Below are 21,396 nucleotides of genomic sequence, written 5' to 3' on the forward strand. Positions count from 1 at the left end.
AAGATAAACACTGGAGATTCTACAATCATGTGCAGATGTAGTTAGTATGTGAAAGAAATGTTGGTCTGATGCAGAGCTGGAGTGGGCCACTTTTCCAGTCCGGGAGATTCATGTCCAAATCCAGCCCAAAATTATTTTCCCTCCCAATCGGCCCAAACTAGAGATTGACACAAGCCGGCCCATCGGGAATCCTCCCGAATCTCCCGATTCGCCACTCCGGCTGTGGTCTGATGTATGCTTTAGTGTATGCGGATGTAGGCTCACTCCTTTGATCATAAATATTTATTATAATACATGATTCTTGACTTTCAGTACAGATTTGATCCCAATTCTCAGCCTGATTATTTTTGGATTAATTTAGACAGTTCTGTGTTATGTAGTAAGAAAGCAATAAAGGGTTATCAGTGAACAAGATATTATATATATATATATGCAGAGAAAATGTAACAATTTTGTGAAATAGAACAAAATATGTTAGTTTTAAAAGCAGAAAATATGCACAAATAAATACAGAGAGATAAATAAAAATACATTGTGAAACTAAATATGATATTTATGAGGATTGTGTGACTACATAGGTTTACTAAAACAGGCTCTTGCACATATGTGACCATGCCAAATATTGCCGACCAACAGCGGTCAGTTACTGACCAGAGGATCTCTGATGACTGGATATTGTAAATGGCAGACCACTCTCAACTCTGTGACCATGATGTGTGTTATGGTTAGGATTGTGAGCTCATTTACAGCATTTTTGTTAAAAATCTGGCAATTTTAAAATATAACAGTACATTTTTCATTTGTAAACATAACAGTAAAAAGCAAAGACACACAGTGGAAGACCTATTTTTTTTATTAAAACAGCTCCTGGTAAATGACACAGAGTTGTAAGTAGTAATGCTTCTCAAAACATGTGGCTAAAAAGTCTTAAGTGGTACGTGAATGAATAGCAAAAGAAGCCATGCTTTGGAGGAGACAATTAACACAGACATGAGGTCGAATGTCTGCAATTTCAATAAAATATGAAATTCAGTCCCCATCCTCCATTTCCACAAGATTTCATCTTTTTTAATTATAAAAATGTGTAATACTGACTGAAACACTTGATTTAAATTACAAAACATAATAACAATAACAATCAATAATAACGATCATAATAAACAATACAAATATATTATGTAGAAATCAAATAGAATAAAACAGTCTGTAGTGAGATCTGTTTGACCCTCACAAAAATGAAGTGTTCCTGACTCATATGCACAGTATAAGGTCTTCTGTCTCAAATACACAGTGGTGGCTGAGGGCAGAAGCACCAAATATATTAATTATATTTCAAAGTCCCCAGACAGGTTACAGATCCGTTTGGTTCACAAGAGTATGAACATTTTCAAACTCAAGATGGTCAAAAAAGTGTCCTACAGGAGTCCCATGCAAGCAGTCATGAAAAGGTTGTGTAGAAGATTCCCACAAAAGCATCAACATTTGGATGAAGGGAAGAACCTGCCAGCCGAAAGGAGCTTGTAGCCATTACCGGTGGGTAAGTGTGCAGACCGACTGCTCGGGCTGCTTTGGGTTGAAATGGAGGGTGATGCTGCAGTCTGCTGAGCTTTAGAACCACAATGCCCATGACTTTGTCCCCTTTCCAGAGACTGATGACCCACCTCCAAAAGTTCCGCAACCTCGTGGCCGTCTCCAGGAGAGCAGTGACGCGGTGATAGGTTAAGCAGGCTGAGCACGTCTTTCTTAGCCGACACCACTGGACCTCGAAGTGCCTTTAGTGGACCAGTGTGTTGTTGCTGCTGGGCTGCAGAATGAGACCAGAAGGTCTTGACGCTCTGAACCGCTTGACCCTTCTCATCTATTACAACTCTTCTCAAGCGATCGAGGTCCACAGCGTCCGTTGGGCCTGATCCGGTGGAGCCCGTGGAGGAGTAGGACAGGGCCGGGGATGGAGTGCTGACAGCCGGGGACACGTTACTTGGAGAGCAAGACGTGTGAGAACTATAAAGTGGGTACTTGAGCTTGAACTGGGTAACATTGTCCAGTGTGGGTGAGGGGTGTCCACCGTCTTTCATAGAGGTATCTGAGGTGGTGGGGCTACTGTACCCAGAGCTGATCTTCTGGAGGGAGGAAGAGCGGGAGGGAGGTTTGGGACGGGTGGAGAAGGGTTTGGGGCGGGTGGAGGGGGGTGTGGTGTGGGTGGAGGGATCTCGAATGCTGGTGCTGCTCCCAGGTCGGCTAAATGCACTAGTCTCCGACGAGCGGAAAGCCGAGCAGGTGCTCAGGGGGGATGTGGAGACAGGGACGGAGGTGCCCTGGGCATCTCCTCTCTGCCTGCTCCCTAGAGCCTTCAGGTGGCTCTGCGTCTCCTCCAAAATCTTCTTGGCAAGTTCCTGAGGATCCAGAGATGCCAAAACTGGCTTCTGTTCCTGGGACCTGACTGTGCTGTCAGTCTCGGTGCTCGACTGGTCAGATTCACCAGTGTCCGAACTTACTCTCCCAACCTTCTGGAAAGAGGAATGTGGACTGGGAATCAGGTTTGTCTTGAGCGGAGAGGTGGGAGTGCTGACACTTCCTTTAGAGGAAATTGACACTTTGTACTCTTGGCCTGTGCTTGAGTTGGAGGCGTGTCCACCAATACCGCTCCTCCCACCATGGCAGGGGCGGTGCCTCTGACCGTGACCCCGTGGCAGAGGTAGCGAGTCACAATGGCCACTCAGTGGCTCGTTGCTAATAATGGAGTAACCCTCATATTCCTCCTCATCTCCTCGTACCCCCATGGCAGAGGTCATCATTGAACCGTGAGGTGAGGAGCGACTGTGACAAACACCATGTGGGTGCTTATTAGTGGAGAGGGAGGAAGTCAAACCACCACCACGTCTGTGGCCCAGAAAGTCACTCTCAGACTTGGACACAAAGCTCATGGAAGAAGCAATAGAACTTAAGCTATAGACAGATATGGCATCTGAGGCCATGCTGTCAGGGCAGTGGGGAGAGAAGGGCAGGCTGGGATAGCCAAGAGGCAGAGGGTTGGAGACAGACTGGGCGGAGGCGAGCGACTCCAGGGACGATGAGCTGTCTAGGCTGAGACGCTTGGGAAGTTCTGTTGAGTCTAGGACAGAGTGATCAGGGAAGCATGGCAGTAAGTAAGCAGGTGGAAAATAAAGCTATACCATTACAAACTCTGAAAGTTACAAGGGCCATGTAGAAACATCAAACAGGACACATGTCTCGCTGAAGGGATGCAGATTTAACAACAGTACTATAACCCTGACACTTGTGGGGTTGCAGTGTTGTTCTTACCAAAGACGGCCATCAGAGCCTGTAGGGCAAAGTGCATGGTGCGACGGGTCGCCTGCTTTCCTGTCTTCAGAACCACGTCTTCCTGTCCCACTTCGCACAGATCAAACCCTGAATATGTGCAACCAATGACACATCGTTTCGTTTGTTAAAGACAACGTTCAAAAAACGTTCTGCAAGCACATCAGCGTGTTTCTCCAATGACCAGGAGAAAAGAACTCACCCAGTGCTGCAAGAAACTCATGGCATCCTGGCAGACGCCACAGCTGGACACTTATAGACCCCTGGATGGGGAACAAGGAGTAGTCCTGCTCCTTCTCTCCCGCCTGCAGCTGAACCAGGACTTGATGGAGCTGCGTGTGGCAACAAGACCAGAGATGAGTGACACGTAATGCAAACAATACATGTTTAAGTGATGCCCGAGGAAGGGCTTTTAATTTGAAGCTCTTTGCCATCAAAAAAGTTTCTTCCGTTAAGAAAACACAGAAAACACATATATCTTTATCTTTCTATATTGCATCACATTTGTTTTCTTTTTAACACAGTCCCTCATAACATTTAATTGTGCATCCTGCTGTTGACTCACATTCAAACTGTTACAATCTGAATCCCTAATTTTTGCACACATCTCTGTGTTCACTTGCAGTTGGACAACATAAACACCCCCCCCCCCCACCCCCCAATGTCCGGCTGCCCTTGGTACGGTCCACTGTATGCGTGTTTGTGCCACAGTCCTATGTTAGTGTGTTTCACCTGTCTCTTGTTTTTACCCTTATTAGTATATGTATATAAACCTGCATGAGACGTTCCTTGTTGTCGGTCTTGGTATGTGTTTGTATGTGTCATGGAGAATATGTCATGTGTTGCATTGTTGCGTGTATTAAATGTGCTGTGTTCACACCGCTCTCTCTTTTGTATTATATTATGTTATGTTATATTATTTTATATTATCTATTTTTATATTATACTATAAGTTTATATTAGATCTAAAACTCAAAGATTCAAAATCTAGGCAGACATCTTAAAATAAATATGACTTCATTATGTCAGCTCAGAAAGCAGTGTAAAATTCTAAAAGTGCTGAGATGTAGGTTTAATTTACTGGTTGTAAGGCAGGCATGTATTTCAAAAAGAAATGAAGAAAAACTAGTTAAATCAGCTCCAAGGGCATTTCTAGGGATAAAGAGAGACCACTTACCATTCCAACAATGTTCTTTACAGCCTACAGTCAGGAAGACAGGGAGATAGACAGAGGGTGCAATTAAAAGCAAAGACCTTGTCTACAGCACATTTATTATCATAGCAGCACACATACTACTGCACATAAACCAGAATTGGGTAGTGTAAACATCAAACTAAGAAAAAAACAAGAAAAGGTTTTAATAGGATAAACATGTAGACCACTGTCACTGGATGTACTGCAATGACTGATTTTGCAGTCAAATTAATTATTCAGGACTAAATCAGCCTTTTTAATCACTACGCCCTGAACAGCACCACGCCCTGAACAGCACCACATTCTGAACAGCACCACGCCATGAACAGCACCACATTCTGAACAGCACCACGCCATGAACAGCACCACGCCCTGAACAGCATCACGCCCTGAAGAGCACCACGCCCTGAACAGCACCACGCCATGAACAGCACCACATTCTGAACAGCACCACGCCCTGAACAGCATCACGCCCTGAAGAGCACCACGCCCTGAACAGCACAACACCCTGAACAGCACCACGCCCTGAACAGCACAACACCCTGAATTATGGTAAATTAACAAAAAAGGACTTCATGGTTGTATTCCATTTTGAATAGAAATGTACAGTAGTGAGAAAAACTACTGAAAGAGTGTGTTCTCTGTATTGACAGAAAGCCATTACCCAGAGGCCTAACAGCTGAGCTCAGTAAAACCTGTTTAAAAAACGTATCTACAGAAACTCACCTTATTAATAAGCTGCTCTCCTGCCTCAGAAGCACTAACGACTTTGCAAAGTGCTTGCAGAGCTTGTGGTGGAAGACCTGTAATGAAAACAGGAACCACTGATTTAGGATCAGCTGTCTAACCTTCAGCGTGCTGCATCAGTAAATAAAAACAGTCTGGGGTCAGACGTTAGGGAACTCTGGACCTAGCAGGGACTGCAGAATGGAGCTGCACTGCTGTAGCCGCTCTCCCGGGTCGCTGGTGGGGAAGAAGACGGATGCGGGGACAGCCGAGGCGGCCAGGTCCAGCCGGAAGCCCACGGCGGTCAGCAGGGCCTGCCACCCCGGGACACCCCCCACTTTGTTCTCCACGCTCTGCTGGGACGTATACATGGGGTTACGCTGGCCGCTCTGAATGCGCTGCAGAGACTTCTCTACCTGAGGGAGCAAGGGAAGAGGAAGAGAGATAGATGCAATTAACTGCCATAGTGCCTGGACTTGTGCACAGGAAACATCCATCCATCCATCCATCCATCCATCCATCCACCCATCCATCCATCCATCCATCCATCCATCCATCCATCCATCCATCCACCCATCCATCCATCCACCCATCCATCCATCCATCCATCCATCCATCCATCCATCCACCCATCCATCCATTATTTATACCGCTATATCGTGGCGGGGCTGGAGCCAATCCCAGCACCTTGGGGTGAAGGCGGGGTACACCATGGACTGGTCGCCAGTCCGCCACATGGCCAACACACACGCACACATTCACACCTATGGGCAATTTAGAGTGACCGCATGTGACACGCATGTCTTTGGACTGTGGGGGGCAACCGGAGAACCCGGAGAAAAACAAGGTAAGCACAGGGAGAACATGCAAACTCCACACAGAGCAGCCTGGACCGGGAATCGAACCCAGACCGCCTTGCTGTGAGGCGACAGCCACAGGAAACAACGCTTCTTTAAAAGAATGTTTGAGGTAATTGGTGACACCTGTAGAGCACACTAAAGAGGTTTCACCAGTATTCACACGTGCCTCTTGTCATTACCAGATATCTACATTCCCCACTATGCCTCTGTGTGTGTGTGTGTGTGTGTGTGTGTGTGTGTGTGTGTGTGTGTGCGTGCGTGCGTGCGTGTGTGTGTGTGCGTGCTTATGTCTCACCAGGTGCAGTAGGACCCTCAGGGCATCTCTGGCCTTGTCTGGATACTGCAGAATTTCAGAGAGAGCCTGGCCAATCAGAGACGAGGGGCTGTTCAGTTTCACATCACTCCCAATCAGCATGAAGCCTGAGAGACAAAACCACACAGAAAAGTGCAACGCTGATGAATAAACTCAATGTCCAATGCCAAAAACATCTTTACCGATGCTACATACTGCATCTAAAATAGATAACTTGCTAAGGTATTTTTTCCAAACTTAAACTTTTGTAAACCTGATTTACACATACAGTCACAGGGGCACTAACATAATTCTACTCTAGCTAGTTTTTACAGTCACAATATACAGTCACAACAGCACTTATCTGTATAGTTCCCCTTTATGCGTTTAGCAGTGAATTGTGGATAACATGGTTCTGACACGGACCTGCCCAGTTAGAAGGATGGGAGAACTGTGGGCTGCTCTGAACACTCTTCATGGCTTCAGTGAGGGCCACGCTGGCTTTGGCCCCGTTGAGCAGGGCCGTGTAGAAGGCCTGAACAAACACTTTGGAAGCAGCTCCAGGCACGGGCCACAGGGACACCAGCACACAGTGGACGCCAGCAGCCAGGAAGGCCCTCGTCAGACCCACCATACCATCCGCCGTGGCCCTGCTGCTCGACTCCTGGTGGGAGCTGTGATGAAATGATGGATAACACCCAGTAAGACCATTTTTCAGCTTTCATTTTTAAGATCTTTCTTGCAGTCCTCATTCCCTGATGAATTACATTCATTCCCCCATGCTAAAAGACCTTCTCACGGATGTTTCCACCTACAAATAAAAAGAAAAAAACATTCTGTTGCCCTGTAGCGGTGAAGAACGTTTGCCCCGTCACGTCTGTTCTTACCCCAGCACCACCAGTTTAACCGGCAGCCTCAAATCCAATATGTCCGCCGCTGTCAGCAGCAGCTCCTGCAGAGACGGCGCGTCACACGCGCTCTCCACGTCGCTCCGATCGTCGGGAAGCGTGCAGCTGCTTCCGAACGAGCCCTTCCTCCCTCCCGCTCCTCTTCCTCCGTCTCCCGCGCTCCCGTCGTGCTGGCCGGGAGCCAACACCAAGGCCGCCAGTCTCCAGGAGACGTGCGTGGCGAAGTGGGCGCACTCGGCCCGAGCCAGGGCGCTCAGCACCCGCTCCTTGGTGGCATCGGCGCCCGTGAGCGCCTGGCATCCCAGCAGCTCCGCCACGGCGAGGGCCTCTTCCTCCGCGGAGGGCGTGGGGCCCCACAGCCAGCGGTCCATGGCGTCGGGCGGGAGGAGGGGGTTCCCCACGACCGCCGCCATGCCGAGGGCACCGCAGGGCGGGGCAGCGGGCCGACGAGGCGTGGCCTTGGTGGAGGAAATGACACGTGACAGGTGTAAGAGGAGCGGTTATCCCACACGTCTAAACGAGAGCGTGCTAGGTGACGGCCGCTGGCGCAAACGTCCGATGTGGACGGGGCTCACCTTGGCACTGCCCGTCAGGCTGTGCAGGGAGGGCACAGCGAGGAGGCTGAAGCGCTCATACAGATACTCGTTAGAGGAGCTGCCCTTCAGGAGGGCAAAGGGGACGAGATAGAGCTCCCCCTCCAGAACCAGAACCAGCTGCCTATGTCTGCCCACTGTTCCAGTGGAGTGCATCAGACCCTGAGAGAGAAAGAGAGAGAGAGAGAGAGAGAGAGAGAGAGACGGTTTCTTATTTGAACTGACGAAAATGATAAAAAAAAGCTATAAATATTCAAATGCATAAATTTGAACATAATTATATAATAAAAACCTTTAATGCAGATTATAAATACATGACCCAATGTGCAACACACCATGGCTGGTGCAGTGAGTGAGTGAAATCGTGAATGGTAGATACTGTGCAAAATAGATCAAGCATTTATTAACTGGAAGATGTAAAGATATGCTCAGTCACACTACCATTGTTTGATTGAGACTGATGTATCAGTGTTTGTGGCCCACTGACCAGATTTGCATTAATGTAGCAAATGTAACAACACAGATCGGTAAAATGGGCAAGAATGAAGATAAGCACACACCCCCTCCATGGGACCGATGAGGAGGTCGTACAGGGTCCGTAATGGAGGTTTATTGGGGGCACCACTGGCACGATGGGGCGTGGACTGGACATCTTTGACCGGAGACATTGGGTTACTGAACAAACTGGTCATACTTGGGCAACTCCTGCAAATGCCAGGCACAAAAAGAAGAATCTGTCAAAACACAAGATGACCACAAGATGGTAGTGTAGGGCTACAAATTTCCACATACATTCAGACGGCTTACATTCTAGAAAAATCCTTTCAGATTAAAAGTGAGCCAAAACTGTTTCTCATTACTGAAGATTAATTAGGGAGGATTAATTTCACATCATCTCACTTACTGTTGGGATTTATTCTCTTAATAAAAGGATTATACATAGGCCTGAGAGTCTTTGAGTGTGTGTGTGTGTGTGTGTGTGTGTGTGTGTGTGTGTGTGTGTGTGTGTGTGTGTGTGTGTGTGTGTGTGTGTGTGTGGAAGGTGGAAGGTGAGGATGTGAAAGGTGAACATAATAAGGTAATAAAGTAACAGTGGTTCCCATGAGGCTCTGACCCCCAAATTGGGAGAATGACTCCCAGGAATAACACCCAAGATCTCCAATCAGAAGAGTGCTGTCCTGAGGGCAGCTAAGACACGACACAGAGCCCTCAAGCTCCCAGACCTGAGCTTGAAGGGAAAAGACCTCTCGGGGGAGGGCAAATGGGGGTTTAAATGAAGGGAATCTGCACAGTAAACATTCAGATGTACGCACCGCACACACAGGGAATGTGGAACCCTCACCTGTTGAGTTGGTTGTTTCTGGACACCATGCGCAGAAAGCCAGAGGTTTTGTTGCTGAGCTCCTCAAACTGTTGGTCGAGGAGATCGCCTGCTTCACTCCCTGTGTCACTGCCAGAGGTTCCTCTGGAGGCCGATGAAGACCCAGACACACAGAGACAGAGGGAACGGGGAAAGAACAAAACACATTTACAAGGGCTCCTTGCTAACGTTTATAATTGCAAATCCATTGCACATATATAAAGAATGCATGTTTTATTTGACGCAGAAGCAGCTTTGGAAATGGGGCTAGATCATGAGTCTTTATGAAGTATCATAAACACCAGTGTGACTCTGCAAAGATCTCCCACTACGTTTCACGTCTTAAACCCTGGATTTACTCGGTCCAAGTGAACTTCTTTCTCAACACTCTGGCTTAATTTTACAACCCACTCTTGCCATTTCTTTCTCTCTCTCCAGCTAAAAGGCTCAGAAGAACAGTGGGTGAATAAAATTCTCCATTTCACACTGTGATTTCGATCTAAGCTAGTCAGCATGGGATGGCAGCAAACTGTGCCTGCCTGCATCACCACTACTGCACTTCAGACTTGAGAACCAGCGTAAAACATCTCTCTCTTTCACTCACAGTCTTTCCTGTCAGATCTACCCAACCATTAAAAAGATGAAGTCATACATCAGCTGCTCAAAACACACACAACACTCTCAATTCTCTCTCTCTCTCTCTCTCTCTCTCTCTCTCTCTCTCTCTCTCTCTCTCTCTCTCTCTCTCTCTCTCTCTCTCTCTCATGCTGCAGTTTTATTTAGTGCATACAGAAAGTTTCAGACCCTAACACGGTTTCCACATTTTAGTATGTCTCAGGCTCATCTAAAATGGTTTCTCATGAATCAACAATCAGTACTCCATAACAGCAAAGCAAAAGCAGATTTTTTGAATGTATTATAAATGTATAAAAACAGAAATCATGTATTTACATAAGTGTCCACATCCTGCATTTCATTTTGGCTGAAGTGCCTATGGCAGCTAAGACACCTTCAAGCTTGGCTCACCTTTCTGTTGGACGTTTCTCTCATTCTTCTTGACTCTTTCAAGCTAAGCCAGGCAGGATGGGGAGTGTGCACAGCCACATCCAGGCATTTTCAAACAGTATCTTTTCAGAGAAACTGGAGGTCCAGACACTCCAGGACCTTCACTGAGTTTTCCTGAACTGGGCTTTCCTAGTTCAGGACATTTCAGATAGTTCCCTCATTCAAATGTAAACTGTCTGCCCAGCCTGAGATCTTGCACACTCTGAAAAGGGTTTTCAGCTAGAATTGCTCTTTTTCTACATCCATCTTTCCCTGATTACTATTCCGGTCCCTGTCACAGAAACCATTCCCACAACGTGATTCTAACACCACTTTGCTTGACTGACTGGATAGTCTTAATGAGGTAATGTTCAATGCACGGTTTCATCCATCCACACTGCTGGGAATTGTGGCCAAAGACCACAGGATCTTATTTCTCATTTCTTATTTCTCTGAAAGTTGTTTAGGCGCCTTTCAGAAAAATCACAGCATGCTTTAATGAATCTTTTAGTGAGGAATAGCTTCCATCTGAACACCCTACCATGAAGGCCTCACTGGTGGAGTGCTACCTCATGTCTTGGTTTTCACTCTCACATATCTCATCAGTGGTGAGACCTTATATACACACACAGGTATCTGCCTTTCCTAATTACAGCCAGTCAGTTCAGTTAGGCGTAGGACTCCAGTGAGGTGGTAAATGTCTTATCCTAAGTAGGATGCACCAGAGATACGTCATAAAGGGTCCAAATACTGATGCAAATGTGATATTTCAGTCTTTTTCTTTAATACTGAACTGAAACACACATAAATGAAAAACTATTATCTTAACTTTTCTAACGTTTCTTATTCTTAAAATGTGAAAGCTCTTCTTATTCACTCTATGTGTTTTGAGTTAAATGCTAGATTCTTGCAAGTAATCAACAACAAAAAGCATTGAGTGTTAAAACGTGTGTGTGTGTGTGTGTGTGTGTGTGTGTGTGTGTGTGTGTGTGTGTGTGTGTGTGTGTGTGTTGTATGTGTGTGTGTTTGTGTGTGTGTACCAACTCTTGACAGAGTGCCTGTCCATCACAGTGTGTATGTGACACAGCTACTATTAATGGTGCTTTGCTCTGTATGTGTTTAAAGCCGTGAAGTGAGAGCATCATCAGAATGGCACGAGTGAGATGCAGGGAGGCTTGAACGCTGCACTTGGTCTTGAGTAGCAAATGCAATTCTGCAGGCAATTTGGCATAAACCCAGAGCTCAGTGGTCTCTTACACAGCAGAAAGAGAAACGCTGCAGATGGTTCAGTAGAACCAGACCTACTTAAGCCCTCACACCTCAGTCCTCATCTGCTATTGTTATGAGGTAAATCAGAAGTGTTTGCCCCTCAACGCAAACCAAAAACACATAGTCGTAGACCGTAGTGAAGAATTAGAGCAATTGGTGGCATGTGAGAGAATGTGTAGTGGAAAGATTGGACACTGGAGTTGGGGTGTGACTCAGTGACCCGGGTGGAGCTCTGCTAGCTGTACCTGTTGTAGCAGGGCTCGACTCCCAGAGCTTCTCGAGCACTGCAGATGTACTGCTCCAAACTGGAGACTCCACAACCTGCTCCTCCACCCTCTTGGAAGTCTGGATCTCCTTCTGACATCCCTTCACCTAGGAAGACCTCGTGGAACTTCACGATACCTGAGGAAGGACAGGGATGTTTTCCCTTAGGTCACCCATCAAGATTTCACATTTTAAAATGAAAGATGTTTTTAAACCAGAAATGTTTTTAACATTCCCACACACACACACACACACACACACACACACACACAAACGAGCATACTCCACCGAGTGTAAACAAAGAGGGTGTGACAGAGAGGAAGGCTGCATGGAAGCATCTGCTGAAGTAAGTGAATAAACCAATCAGGAGTTAATGAAACATAATTAGAGCTTGGAGCACACCATCTGGCCGGCATGGCTGGTGTTGGGGGGGTGGGGTGTGGGGAGGGGAGGACGTTGGGCAGGATCTGAAAGAGGGAGGAACACAAAGACAAAAAGAGAGAGAGGCGAAAGGAGCAGGTGTTGGGGGACCATCTTGGGTACAAGGACACACAGGATGTGGTCCGCGCTACGGAACCATGAAGATAAATACATATTTATTGATTGTGATATCAAATTTAATTAACTTTAACGACTTAGTCAGTGTGTTTTGAGTGTACAGTTAATGATGATTTATTATAATTTACAACATATATGTCTCCATTATGAAGTATGTATTAATGGCTGAGTATACTGGTAATTGGTCTATGAAGTAATATTTATCACAATTTGTTCTCATTATAGACTTTATACAGTCTTGGTATTTAAAAAGCACATTTATTTATTATGTTCAGAGGATTACTTTGAAATAGGCACATTTGCACATATGGACACACACACACACACACACACACACACACATACACACACACACACACACACGCACGCACGTGTTCACACTCATGGACACACATGCACACACACGCACACATACACACACACAGATTGGCCAAGGTGCCAGCCCAACTGAAGAGTGACAGGTGGCACTATGAACACTGTTTTAAATTTTCCCCATACCCCATGAAAGGCAGCTGTAGAGGCGTGTGTGTGTTTGTGTGTGTGTCTGTGTTTGTGCATATGCATGCACTTAGTAAACGCAGAAGCCACTTGTGCTTTATATGATTTGTTCAATATCAAACACTATTAGCATATAAGTACTTTATGAAATAAATATTAAATACATAAACAAAGTCCCTTAGAACTGTCAAAAATATAATTTTATATTCTCATATAACAACATATGTTTCCCACAATAAGGTAAATACCTGTCTCAGTGCACAGACACACACAGACACACACACACAGACACACAGACACACACACACACACACACACACACACACACACACACACACACACCTGCTCCTGGGGCAAGCAGCCAGCTGTAGAGGTAGCCAGCAGCCATGGAGAAGTAGAGGATGAACGCTCTCTGCTTGTTAACTGCCTCCAGGATGTTCTCCACGGTGGCAGCGCTGTGAGGATCAGAGTCGTACTGCCCCGTCTGCCTCTCCACCAGCAGGTCTGCAAACGCCCGAGTGCGACCTCGCTCTGCTACTGCAAGAGCCTCGTCGTAATGACCTGTGTGTGTGTGTGTGTGTGTGTGTGTGTGTGTGTGTGTGTGTGTGTGTGTGTGTGTGTGTGTGTGTGAGAGAGAGAGAGAGAGAGTGTGAGAGAGAGAGAGTTCAGAGTCAAGTCACCCTAATTCCTAAATAGTGTTTCAAATAAAGACAAAAATAACAAAATTATTAAGAAAACAGGTTTAGGCAAATAAAGTAGAATGACTTCAGTTTATTGTCCGAATGCTTCAGAAACACTGAAATAGTCAGCAGTACTGATAAACACACAGATGGCAGACAGGCAGAGAAAGAGGGGCCAAACGGGGACTGTAGACGGGAGAGAAGGTACACGACTGGAAAGTAAACAAGCGTTGAAGTCAAGCAGGAAGCGAGAGCTGAGAGAGACCGACGACAGAAAAGCGCTCGCACCCAGGCTGACGAGGACTCTCTGGAGAGCCTGGTACGACGAAGTCTGCAGGTCGAACAGGGAGAGTTTGTAGTCTGAGTTGTGCTGCGCCTCATGCCGTAATGTTTCAAACAGCACAGATGCACGGTAGAGCTGTAAACCAACACACACACACACACACACACACACACACACACACACACACACACGATAAGTCAAATATGAAACACATGACAGAAATAGAAACTACTTATACTTTAGCAGAGATTAGCCAACAAATACAGGCTAAAGCAAAACAGTCTAAGACAAATAAACCAAAACAAGAATTAATCCCACAATTTTTAGTAGAGAAGCCCAGTATGCAACAGAAATATTTAACATTTGCTTAACTGAAAGGACCACTGCAGTACTAGTTGTCACCCCTGGGGGGCAGAAGCATTCTATATAGCAGCTAGAAATAGTTATGACCTAAATATACAAAATCTGAATTCTCACCCTGTCTGACCAGGAGCTCCTTTGAACTAGCTTCTACAACAACCACTCCTGATAACAAATGTCCAGACAGGTGCTGCTGGCCTGCACTCTGTTACCCTGACGACTACTAAACATGTGTGGGTGAAAGTCAGACCACTCTACACTGTAGACACAAGGTCTGGAAGTGCACCGATAGCTTCGTCTAGCACCGGCCCTTCCAGCGACTGCTTCGGACATCCTACACCGAGCAGCGTGAGTGTTCCCTGGTTCCCCTCAGATTATCACCCTCATCACATTCAAAGTTTGCATGTCATTTTACAGTGGGGTTTTTAGCCTGTCCTACATGGCAAAGTGGATATAGAAACCCTGATTCTTAAGCTGCGTATGTCTGAAATGGAACTGAACAGAGAGAGAGCCAGAAAGGAAAGGGCTAGAAGTGAACAAGTTAACCCATAAACGCTGAATCATTGTTTGGTATTGATTTTCTATGGCTAACCACTCAAATGGTCATCTCTCTCCAGTTTCAGTTTTCTAAGGTCTCGCCAGCAATGATTGCAATGAAGGTCTGTTCTGAAATGGCCATTGGGGCATGTATGGGTGTGTGAAGTATCTTTGTCACACATACACACCATAACATTTCAGACAGTACAGATCCACGGAATAATTGTAAATCAACACACACACACACACACACACACACACACACACACACACACACACACACACACATACACACACACACACACACACACACACACACACACACACACACACACATATGCCTAGTACCTGGTGCTGAGCCTCTTCCAGGTTGCCACTAGCCCAGAGAGACAGACCCAGACGGTGGCGGATCTTAGCTTCATCCTCACGTCTCGCCAACTGCTCAGCCAATCTCAGTCCTCAGAGAAAGAGTGCAAGAGACAGGAAGAAGGAAAGAAACGCATGTAATGACAGCTGGCAGTGGAAGCTAAACGAGATTTTTAAAAGACTTCAAATGTTCTGTGGAGGGAAAAACGTGTTCCACATAATCAAAACTGGAAAAGTTATTTCACTACCCCTCTGTTTATCTGTTTCTCTATCTATCTATCTATCTATCTATCTATCTATCTATCTATCTATCTATCTATCTATCTATCTATCTATCTATCTATCTATCTATCTATCTATCTATCTATCTATCTATCTATCTATCTATCTATCTATCTATCTATCTATCTATGCCATAGTAATCTCTCTTCTTCTACATGTACTCCCCTGTTCCCCCTTCTCTCTCATCATTCTTTCTGTGTGTCTGCCGTGGTCCCCCGGGTCTGTCACGTACCACAGGATGACACTACCGTCTATCCCAGCATGTCACACCCAGAGGACACACATGTATGCATGCTCAAACACACACACACACACACACACACACACACACACACACACACACACACACACACACACACACACACACACACACACACAAATCTTAAATTTTTTTACCCATAGGAGACACTGAGGAATGTTAAAAAGCCTTAGCGACAGCTGGTGAGGCTATGCTGTACAGCCCTAGCTTTCTCTCTCTCTCTCTCTCTCTCTCTCTCTCTCTCTCTCTCTCTCTCTCTCTCTCTCTCTCTCTCTCTCTCTTCTTTCTCTCTCTCTCTCTCTCTCTCTCTCTCTCTCTCTCTCTCTCTCTCTCTCTCTCTCTCTCTCTCTCTTCTTTCTCTCCCTTAAACCCACACATAGCACCACACATATGCAGTGTGCAATAACAGGTATAAGTCTATGATACTTCTACACACACTCACACACATACACACACATACACATACACACATACACACACATACACATACACACACACACATACACATACACACACACACACACACACACACACACACACACACACACACACACACACACACACACACACACACACACACACACACACACACACACACACACACACACACACACAAGCTGGGCCAGGCCTATTTCCAATTAATTCCATACATAGTAATATGCCTCCACTCCCCACCAAGCAGGATTCGGTATATCTAGATTTTATAAAGGAAAGAATACACAAGACAACTCTTGTTGGGGTGAATTGGTCAGATATAATTGGCTGGCAGAAAAGGAAATATGTGTTGGCTGGGGAACGAGACAATGAATGTACCTGTGATTGTTCCCAACGTAATGTGATGTGGTGAGTGATGGTGAGTTTGTATTTGAAGTGATGATGTGTCTGTATTTGGATTGATGTATTTGCTGGGTTGGTATGTCAGTACTGGCATCTGTGCACCTGCTTTTTGGTCCAAAATGCTTCATGTGATTCTTGATTTTCAAGTCTTCAATAACCACACTTATTTATATAAAAATAAATTGGAATTATAATAAATTAAAATGACTTTTTTTCTATTTGTAAGTGAATTAAATATTCTATACTTGCAAAATATGAAACTAATAAATAATAACACCCATCTTCCCATTACTTCAATATGCTCACCTTCTTGCAGATACATAACTGCTTGCGAATAATTCTGCAGTGCATGGTGTGTCCTCCCCAGGCTTCCGTAGGCCAGTGTTTTGGCTACCAGATCATTTGTTTGTGCTGCCACGCTCAGGTGCTGCTCCTGGAACACCATCGCCCTCTCGTGATTGCCTAGCAACTCGTACGTCAACCCCAGGTTGCCATAGGCGCGGGCCTGCCGTGCGGAGCTGCCCATCTCCTCGGCTAATTCCAGGTCTCGCTGATGCCGCTGAAGAGCGAGGTCCAGCTCACCCATGGCCTGGTACACACTGCCCAACCCGGAGCTGGCGTCTGCTTCTAGACAGCGGTCAGATGTGTCCCGGGCGATGGCGAGCTGACGCTCCAGGCAGGACAGGGCCTGTTCATGGTTGCCCAGCTGGTTATGCAGGGCACCGAGCTCACCGTACGCCGCCGCCTTCCCTCCACAGCCCCCGAGCTCATGGGCCGTCACCAGACACTTCTCCAGACACACCAGGGCCTGCTGCAGGTTGCCCATAGCTCTGCGGAGAGATTTGCCGAGAGTTAGGAAACCACGAGCACTGCAGAGTTTCTTACACTGACATATAGCTATAGATGAACACAGAATGAAAAAAATATGTTAAAGGTTTGAGAGAAATCAATGTCAGTGGTGCTTTTATCAGTGCAAGTACAGTTTGTTTGTCCTGTAACCGTGTTAAGGCATGATTTTCTGCTCAAATATTTCAAGCTAAGATATGCAAGGCTCATTGCTGGCCGTGAGTTTGCAGCTTAGAATAAATTCATTACAATTAATTACAATTTACATTTTAAGTGTTACCGTAATACTGCAATCAGCAATCAATGAAACCGTCTTTGAGAAAAACATAGCTTCCTACTCCAGATCTCTTTCATATAAGAATAACATTAGAGGTATGTTGTTTCAAAAGGCCGTTCAACAGTGCAACCGAGTTTAATTAACGCTCTGTGTTGATGGCTCTCGGCTTAGTGCTGGAGTGAGTGGGGATCTGTTTTCATCATGGCGAGAAAATAGACCAGACCATTCCGATATTGTTCACGTCTCCGCTCGGGCGCAACTAATATGAAATTCCACCCACTTTTCCACTCAGCGGAATGCCAACCGTGCAGAATAACTGAAGAAAAACCTTTAGAGGTGTGCTTTCATCAGCCTGTCTGCCATTTTTGTTTCCCTGCATTTCTAGCCTACGTCGTCTCTCCGACCCAGTGGCTGAGAAAAGAGACGCTGCACAAAAAGGTCATTTGGAATTAACTTGGTTTCCATTTTGGGTTAAAATTTGTGCCCATGAAAGCCTCCAAGCATACAGAGAGGACCAAAGGAACATTTGGTGGGCAGACAGATTGGAGTGGGCACGCCAGATAATTTCAGGTAAGGTAGTCCAAAAATGCTGACAGCAGCACAATGAACAATCCTAGATTTCCAAGATAAATTAGGATAATCGAGAATCTTAACAATAAGCTTCATGACAGGCATTAACCTGCCAGAGAAGCAATTGACTTTTAGTATAATGTCTGAATACTAATATTTGCCATTTCCTTTCTAAAATTCCTGATTGCTTTTTAGCAGTACTAATGGATTAAACCCCACATATAAATCAGAGATAATGTAACAAACAATACACAAAATATGGATTTTATGATGCAAAACTACAAACAGAATGTGCAATATGTGTGTCAAGGAGGTTACCATTTAAAAGGAAGTGATGGAATTGGGAAAGCGTATCTGTAAAATGAACAATAACGCTACACATTTAGAGTTCATGTTCTTTGCTTTATCTATCTTTATCTATCAATATCTTATTTTAGATGTTTTAGATAATTTGATGGGGCTTACAATTTATTTGCATCTTATTAGAGGAAACATTTTTTGCAATATTTTTCAAATCAGCGATCTAATCAGTGTTAATTCAGCAGACAAAACAAGCAGTAGTGGCTCTCCAAGCAATATATTGTTTGATAGGCTGATGAATCCAGTGTGGTATTCCTTGCAGAACTCACCTGTGAGCATTCCCAAGACCACGGTAGGCTTTCTCCTGATCCTGCAGTCGGTCGAGGCTTTGAGCCACAGTCAAGTACCTCTCATAATATTTCACAGCTTCGTCATCGTCCCCCAGCATGTGGTAACAATCCGCCAGGTTGCCAAACGCTCGCCCTCGGTCCAGCACAGCCTCGTTGCTGCTCAGCTGCTGCAGCATGGCCAGTTGCTGCTCCAGGTACCCGATGGCCTCCTCCATCGCCCCCATGTTCATCTTGGTGATGCCCATGTTGCCGTAAACCTGCGCCTCGATTCCCGGGTCTCTCATTTGCCTGCTGAGCCGGAGCTGCGCTTCGTAGCACTTGAAGGCGGCGTCGTACTGTTCCAGCGCCATGTACACGGCTGCCAAGTGGCCTTGGCCTTTGCTCTCCCCAGGTACGTCAGTCAGCTCCTGGAAGATCTCGAGCTCTTTGGCATGGTACGATAACGCCTCTTCGTATTTCTGCATCAGCCGGCAAACGGCGCCAAGGGCAGCGTAAGCGCAGGCTTCCAATTTTCTGTCTTTCATCTGCAAAACAAGAGGCACAAGGATTTAATCTCACATTATTAATCCTTGGACTCAATGTGTGATGAAATTCCTTGGCTACACCTCAATCCTGAACATGGCATTTTGCAATGTTCAGATAGATCCAAAAATACACTGAATAAGTTACTGTGACTAAATGCAACTGAATATATTTCTTCATATATCCTCACCTGGTTGGCAAGAGTCAGCTGTTGTTCATAGAACTGCATTGCTCCAGTCATGTCTTTCTTACAAATATGAATGTCTCCTAAGTTACCCAGTGCTCGAAACCTAGCCTGAGAGTTCTCCAGGGACTGTGCCAGAGAGAGTAAGTACTTCTGACACTCCTCTGCCTTAGTAAAATCCCCCAGTGCCTTAAATGCCAGTCCCAGATTGCAGTAGGCCTTGGCCTGGCTCAATTTGTCATGAAGATCCTTAGCCAGGGCCAGATCTTGCTCATAGTACTTCACGGCATCCTGGTAGTTACCAAGGCTGTAATGCGCATATCCCAAATTGTGACAGACTTTCCCCTCACTCTCCATGTCCTGCAGGTCTGGGGAGAGTTGAAGGTACTGTTCATAGTAGGGCACAGACTGAGCAAACTCGCCTCTGGAACAGTGGAAGTTGCCCAGGTTTCCCAAAGCCCGAGCTTCGCTCTGAACGTCTCGCAGTTCACGGGCGATGTTGAGATGGTTCTGGTAGTGCTGCAGGGCACGATCATGAGCGCCCAGTGCCTGGTAGGCTACTGCTAGGTTCCCGTGTGTAGATGCCTGTGAAGCACGGTCATTGACCTCCATGGAAATCTGGAGCTCCTGCCGGTGGTAGCGGACGGCCTGGTCGAACACTCCCAGGGCGTTGTAGGCATTACCCATGTTCCCGTAAGCCCGACCCTGGGCCGCGTAGTCATTAAGCTCTTGAGCAATAGTGAGGTGGGTCTTGTGGAGCTTCAGTGCACTTTCGAAGTCGCCCTTCATTTGGTGGACGATACCTGTAGAAGAGTGGAATCGTTACTGCTCAGGTGTATCCGCAGAAGCCATCCATCGACCATAATAACTTTGGATTTCATGCAGAAATGAAATGAAATGTGCCATATTTTGTCAATTGTGATTTTTACACCCCAATCGAAATTTGTCCTCCGCTTTTAACCCATCTGTGCAGTCAGAACACACACACACACACTAGTGATTACTAGGGGGCTGTGGATCACACATGCCCAGAGCGGTGGGCAGCCCTAGCCCGGCGCCCGGGGAGCAGTTGGGGTTAGGTGCCTTGCTCAAGGGCACCTCAGTCATGGCCTGTCTGGGAATTGAACCAACGACCCTCCGGTCACAAGACCAGTTTCCTAACCGCCAGGCCATGACTGCCCCGAATATGAAAACTGAATATGAGGTGCATTATATAAAGATATACCAAAAGAAGCTGTTTGCAAGTCGAACTAGACATGGCAAGAGCTTTGTTGTAGAAGACCACCTCACATAAAGCAACACAACTTGAAGAATGATGCTGCTTCCAGACACAGCACACCCCATGGAGAACTAGACAGACATGGGTCAGTAAGAGCTATGAGTCACACAAAAAAAGATAAATAATTTAGAAGCTTGTTCTGCGTCTATGTGATCAAGCGTGTCTGATGTGTTTGATTCCCCTATAAAAAAAAAATAATAATCAGTCTCAGATTTGATCCCAGGGGGTCCTTTATCACTCCCAGGCCCCTATCCCCCGTCTTTATCATTTTCCTTTTCGTGAAATAATAATTGCCCCCATCGAAGCACGGCAGCAGTAAAGGGGAGGGGGGTATGGGGGGGGTGTGGGCTGCTGTATTCTGTAAGAGTAATAGTTATAGTATATGAAGATCATTATAAGGCAGACAGCAATAAGGGATTTAACTATGGAGGTGTATGTAATACAAACTTACATCAATTCAGCTAGGATAATGGGACTCTAAAACTAACAGTGGTTTTCTCCCAGGCTGTGGGATACCCATGTCGGGACAGATATGAGAATATTCACTGATGTTCTGGATCACAGTATCTGAATATC

General features: G+C 45.9%; 1 protein-coding gene across 2 annotated transcripts in view; it reads right to left on the bottom strand.

The window, feature by feature from the left end:
• Positions 1 to 297: 297 nt before the first annotated feature.
• The window catches only part of LOC143509160 (tetratricopeptide repeat protein 28-like), a 116,312-nt gene continuing 95,213 nt past the window's right edge, over positions 298 to 21,396 (bottom strand). Inside the window, exons 6-24 of one of the 2 annotated variants that reach the window (XM_076997595.1) lie at positions 19,548 to 20,344; positions 18,815 to 19,359; positions 16,799 to 17,322; positions 15,097 to 15,206; positions 13,857 to 13,986; positions 13,231 to 13,449; positions 11,814 to 11,970; positions 9,238 to 9,360; positions 8,456 to 8,600; positions 7,878 to 8,057; positions 7,282 to 7,760; positions 6,821 to 7,068; positions 6,398 to 6,522; positions 5,427 to 5,658; positions 5,243 to 5,319; positions 4,499 to 4,522; positions 3,524 to 3,653; positions 3,304 to 3,411; positions 298 to 3,112 (exon numbers count right to left, since the gene is read on the bottom strand). In XM_076997595.1, coding sequence (XP_076853710.1) covers positions 1,476 to 3,112; positions 3,304 to 3,411; positions 3,524 to 3,653; positions 4,499 to 4,522; positions 5,243 to 5,319; positions 5,427 to 5,658; positions 6,398 to 6,522; positions 6,821 to 7,068; positions 7,282 to 7,760; positions 7,878 to 8,057; positions 8,456 to 8,600; positions 9,238 to 9,360; positions 11,814 to 11,970; positions 13,231 to 13,449; positions 13,857 to 13,986; positions 15,097 to 15,206; positions 16,799 to 17,322; positions 18,815 to 19,359; positions 19,548 to 20,344 — 5,990 coding nt within the window. In that variant the 3' untranslated portion in view covers positions 298 to 1,475. The remainder of the gene's footprint in view (positions 3,113 to 3,303; positions 3,412 to 3,523; positions 3,654 to 4,498; positions 4,523 to 5,242; positions 5,320 to 5,426; positions 5,659 to 6,397; positions 6,523 to 6,820; positions 7,069 to 7,281; positions 7,761 to 7,877; positions 8,058 to 8,455; positions 8,601 to 9,237; positions 9,361 to 11,813; positions 11,971 to 13,230; positions 13,450 to 13,856; positions 13,987 to 15,096; positions 15,207 to 16,798; positions 17,323 to 18,814; positions 19,360 to 19,547; positions 20,345 to 21,396) is intronic. The other variant, XM_076997596.1, reaches the window with a different exon arrangement.

This window comes from Brachyhypopomus gauderio, chromosome 3 (assembly GCF_052324685.1).
Source record: "Brachyhypopomus gauderio isolate BG-103 chromosome 3, BGAUD_0.2, whole genome shotgun sequence".
NCBI lineage: Eukaryota > Metazoa > Chordata > Actinopteri > Gymnotiformes > Hypopomidae > Brachyhypopomus > Brachyhypopomus gauderio.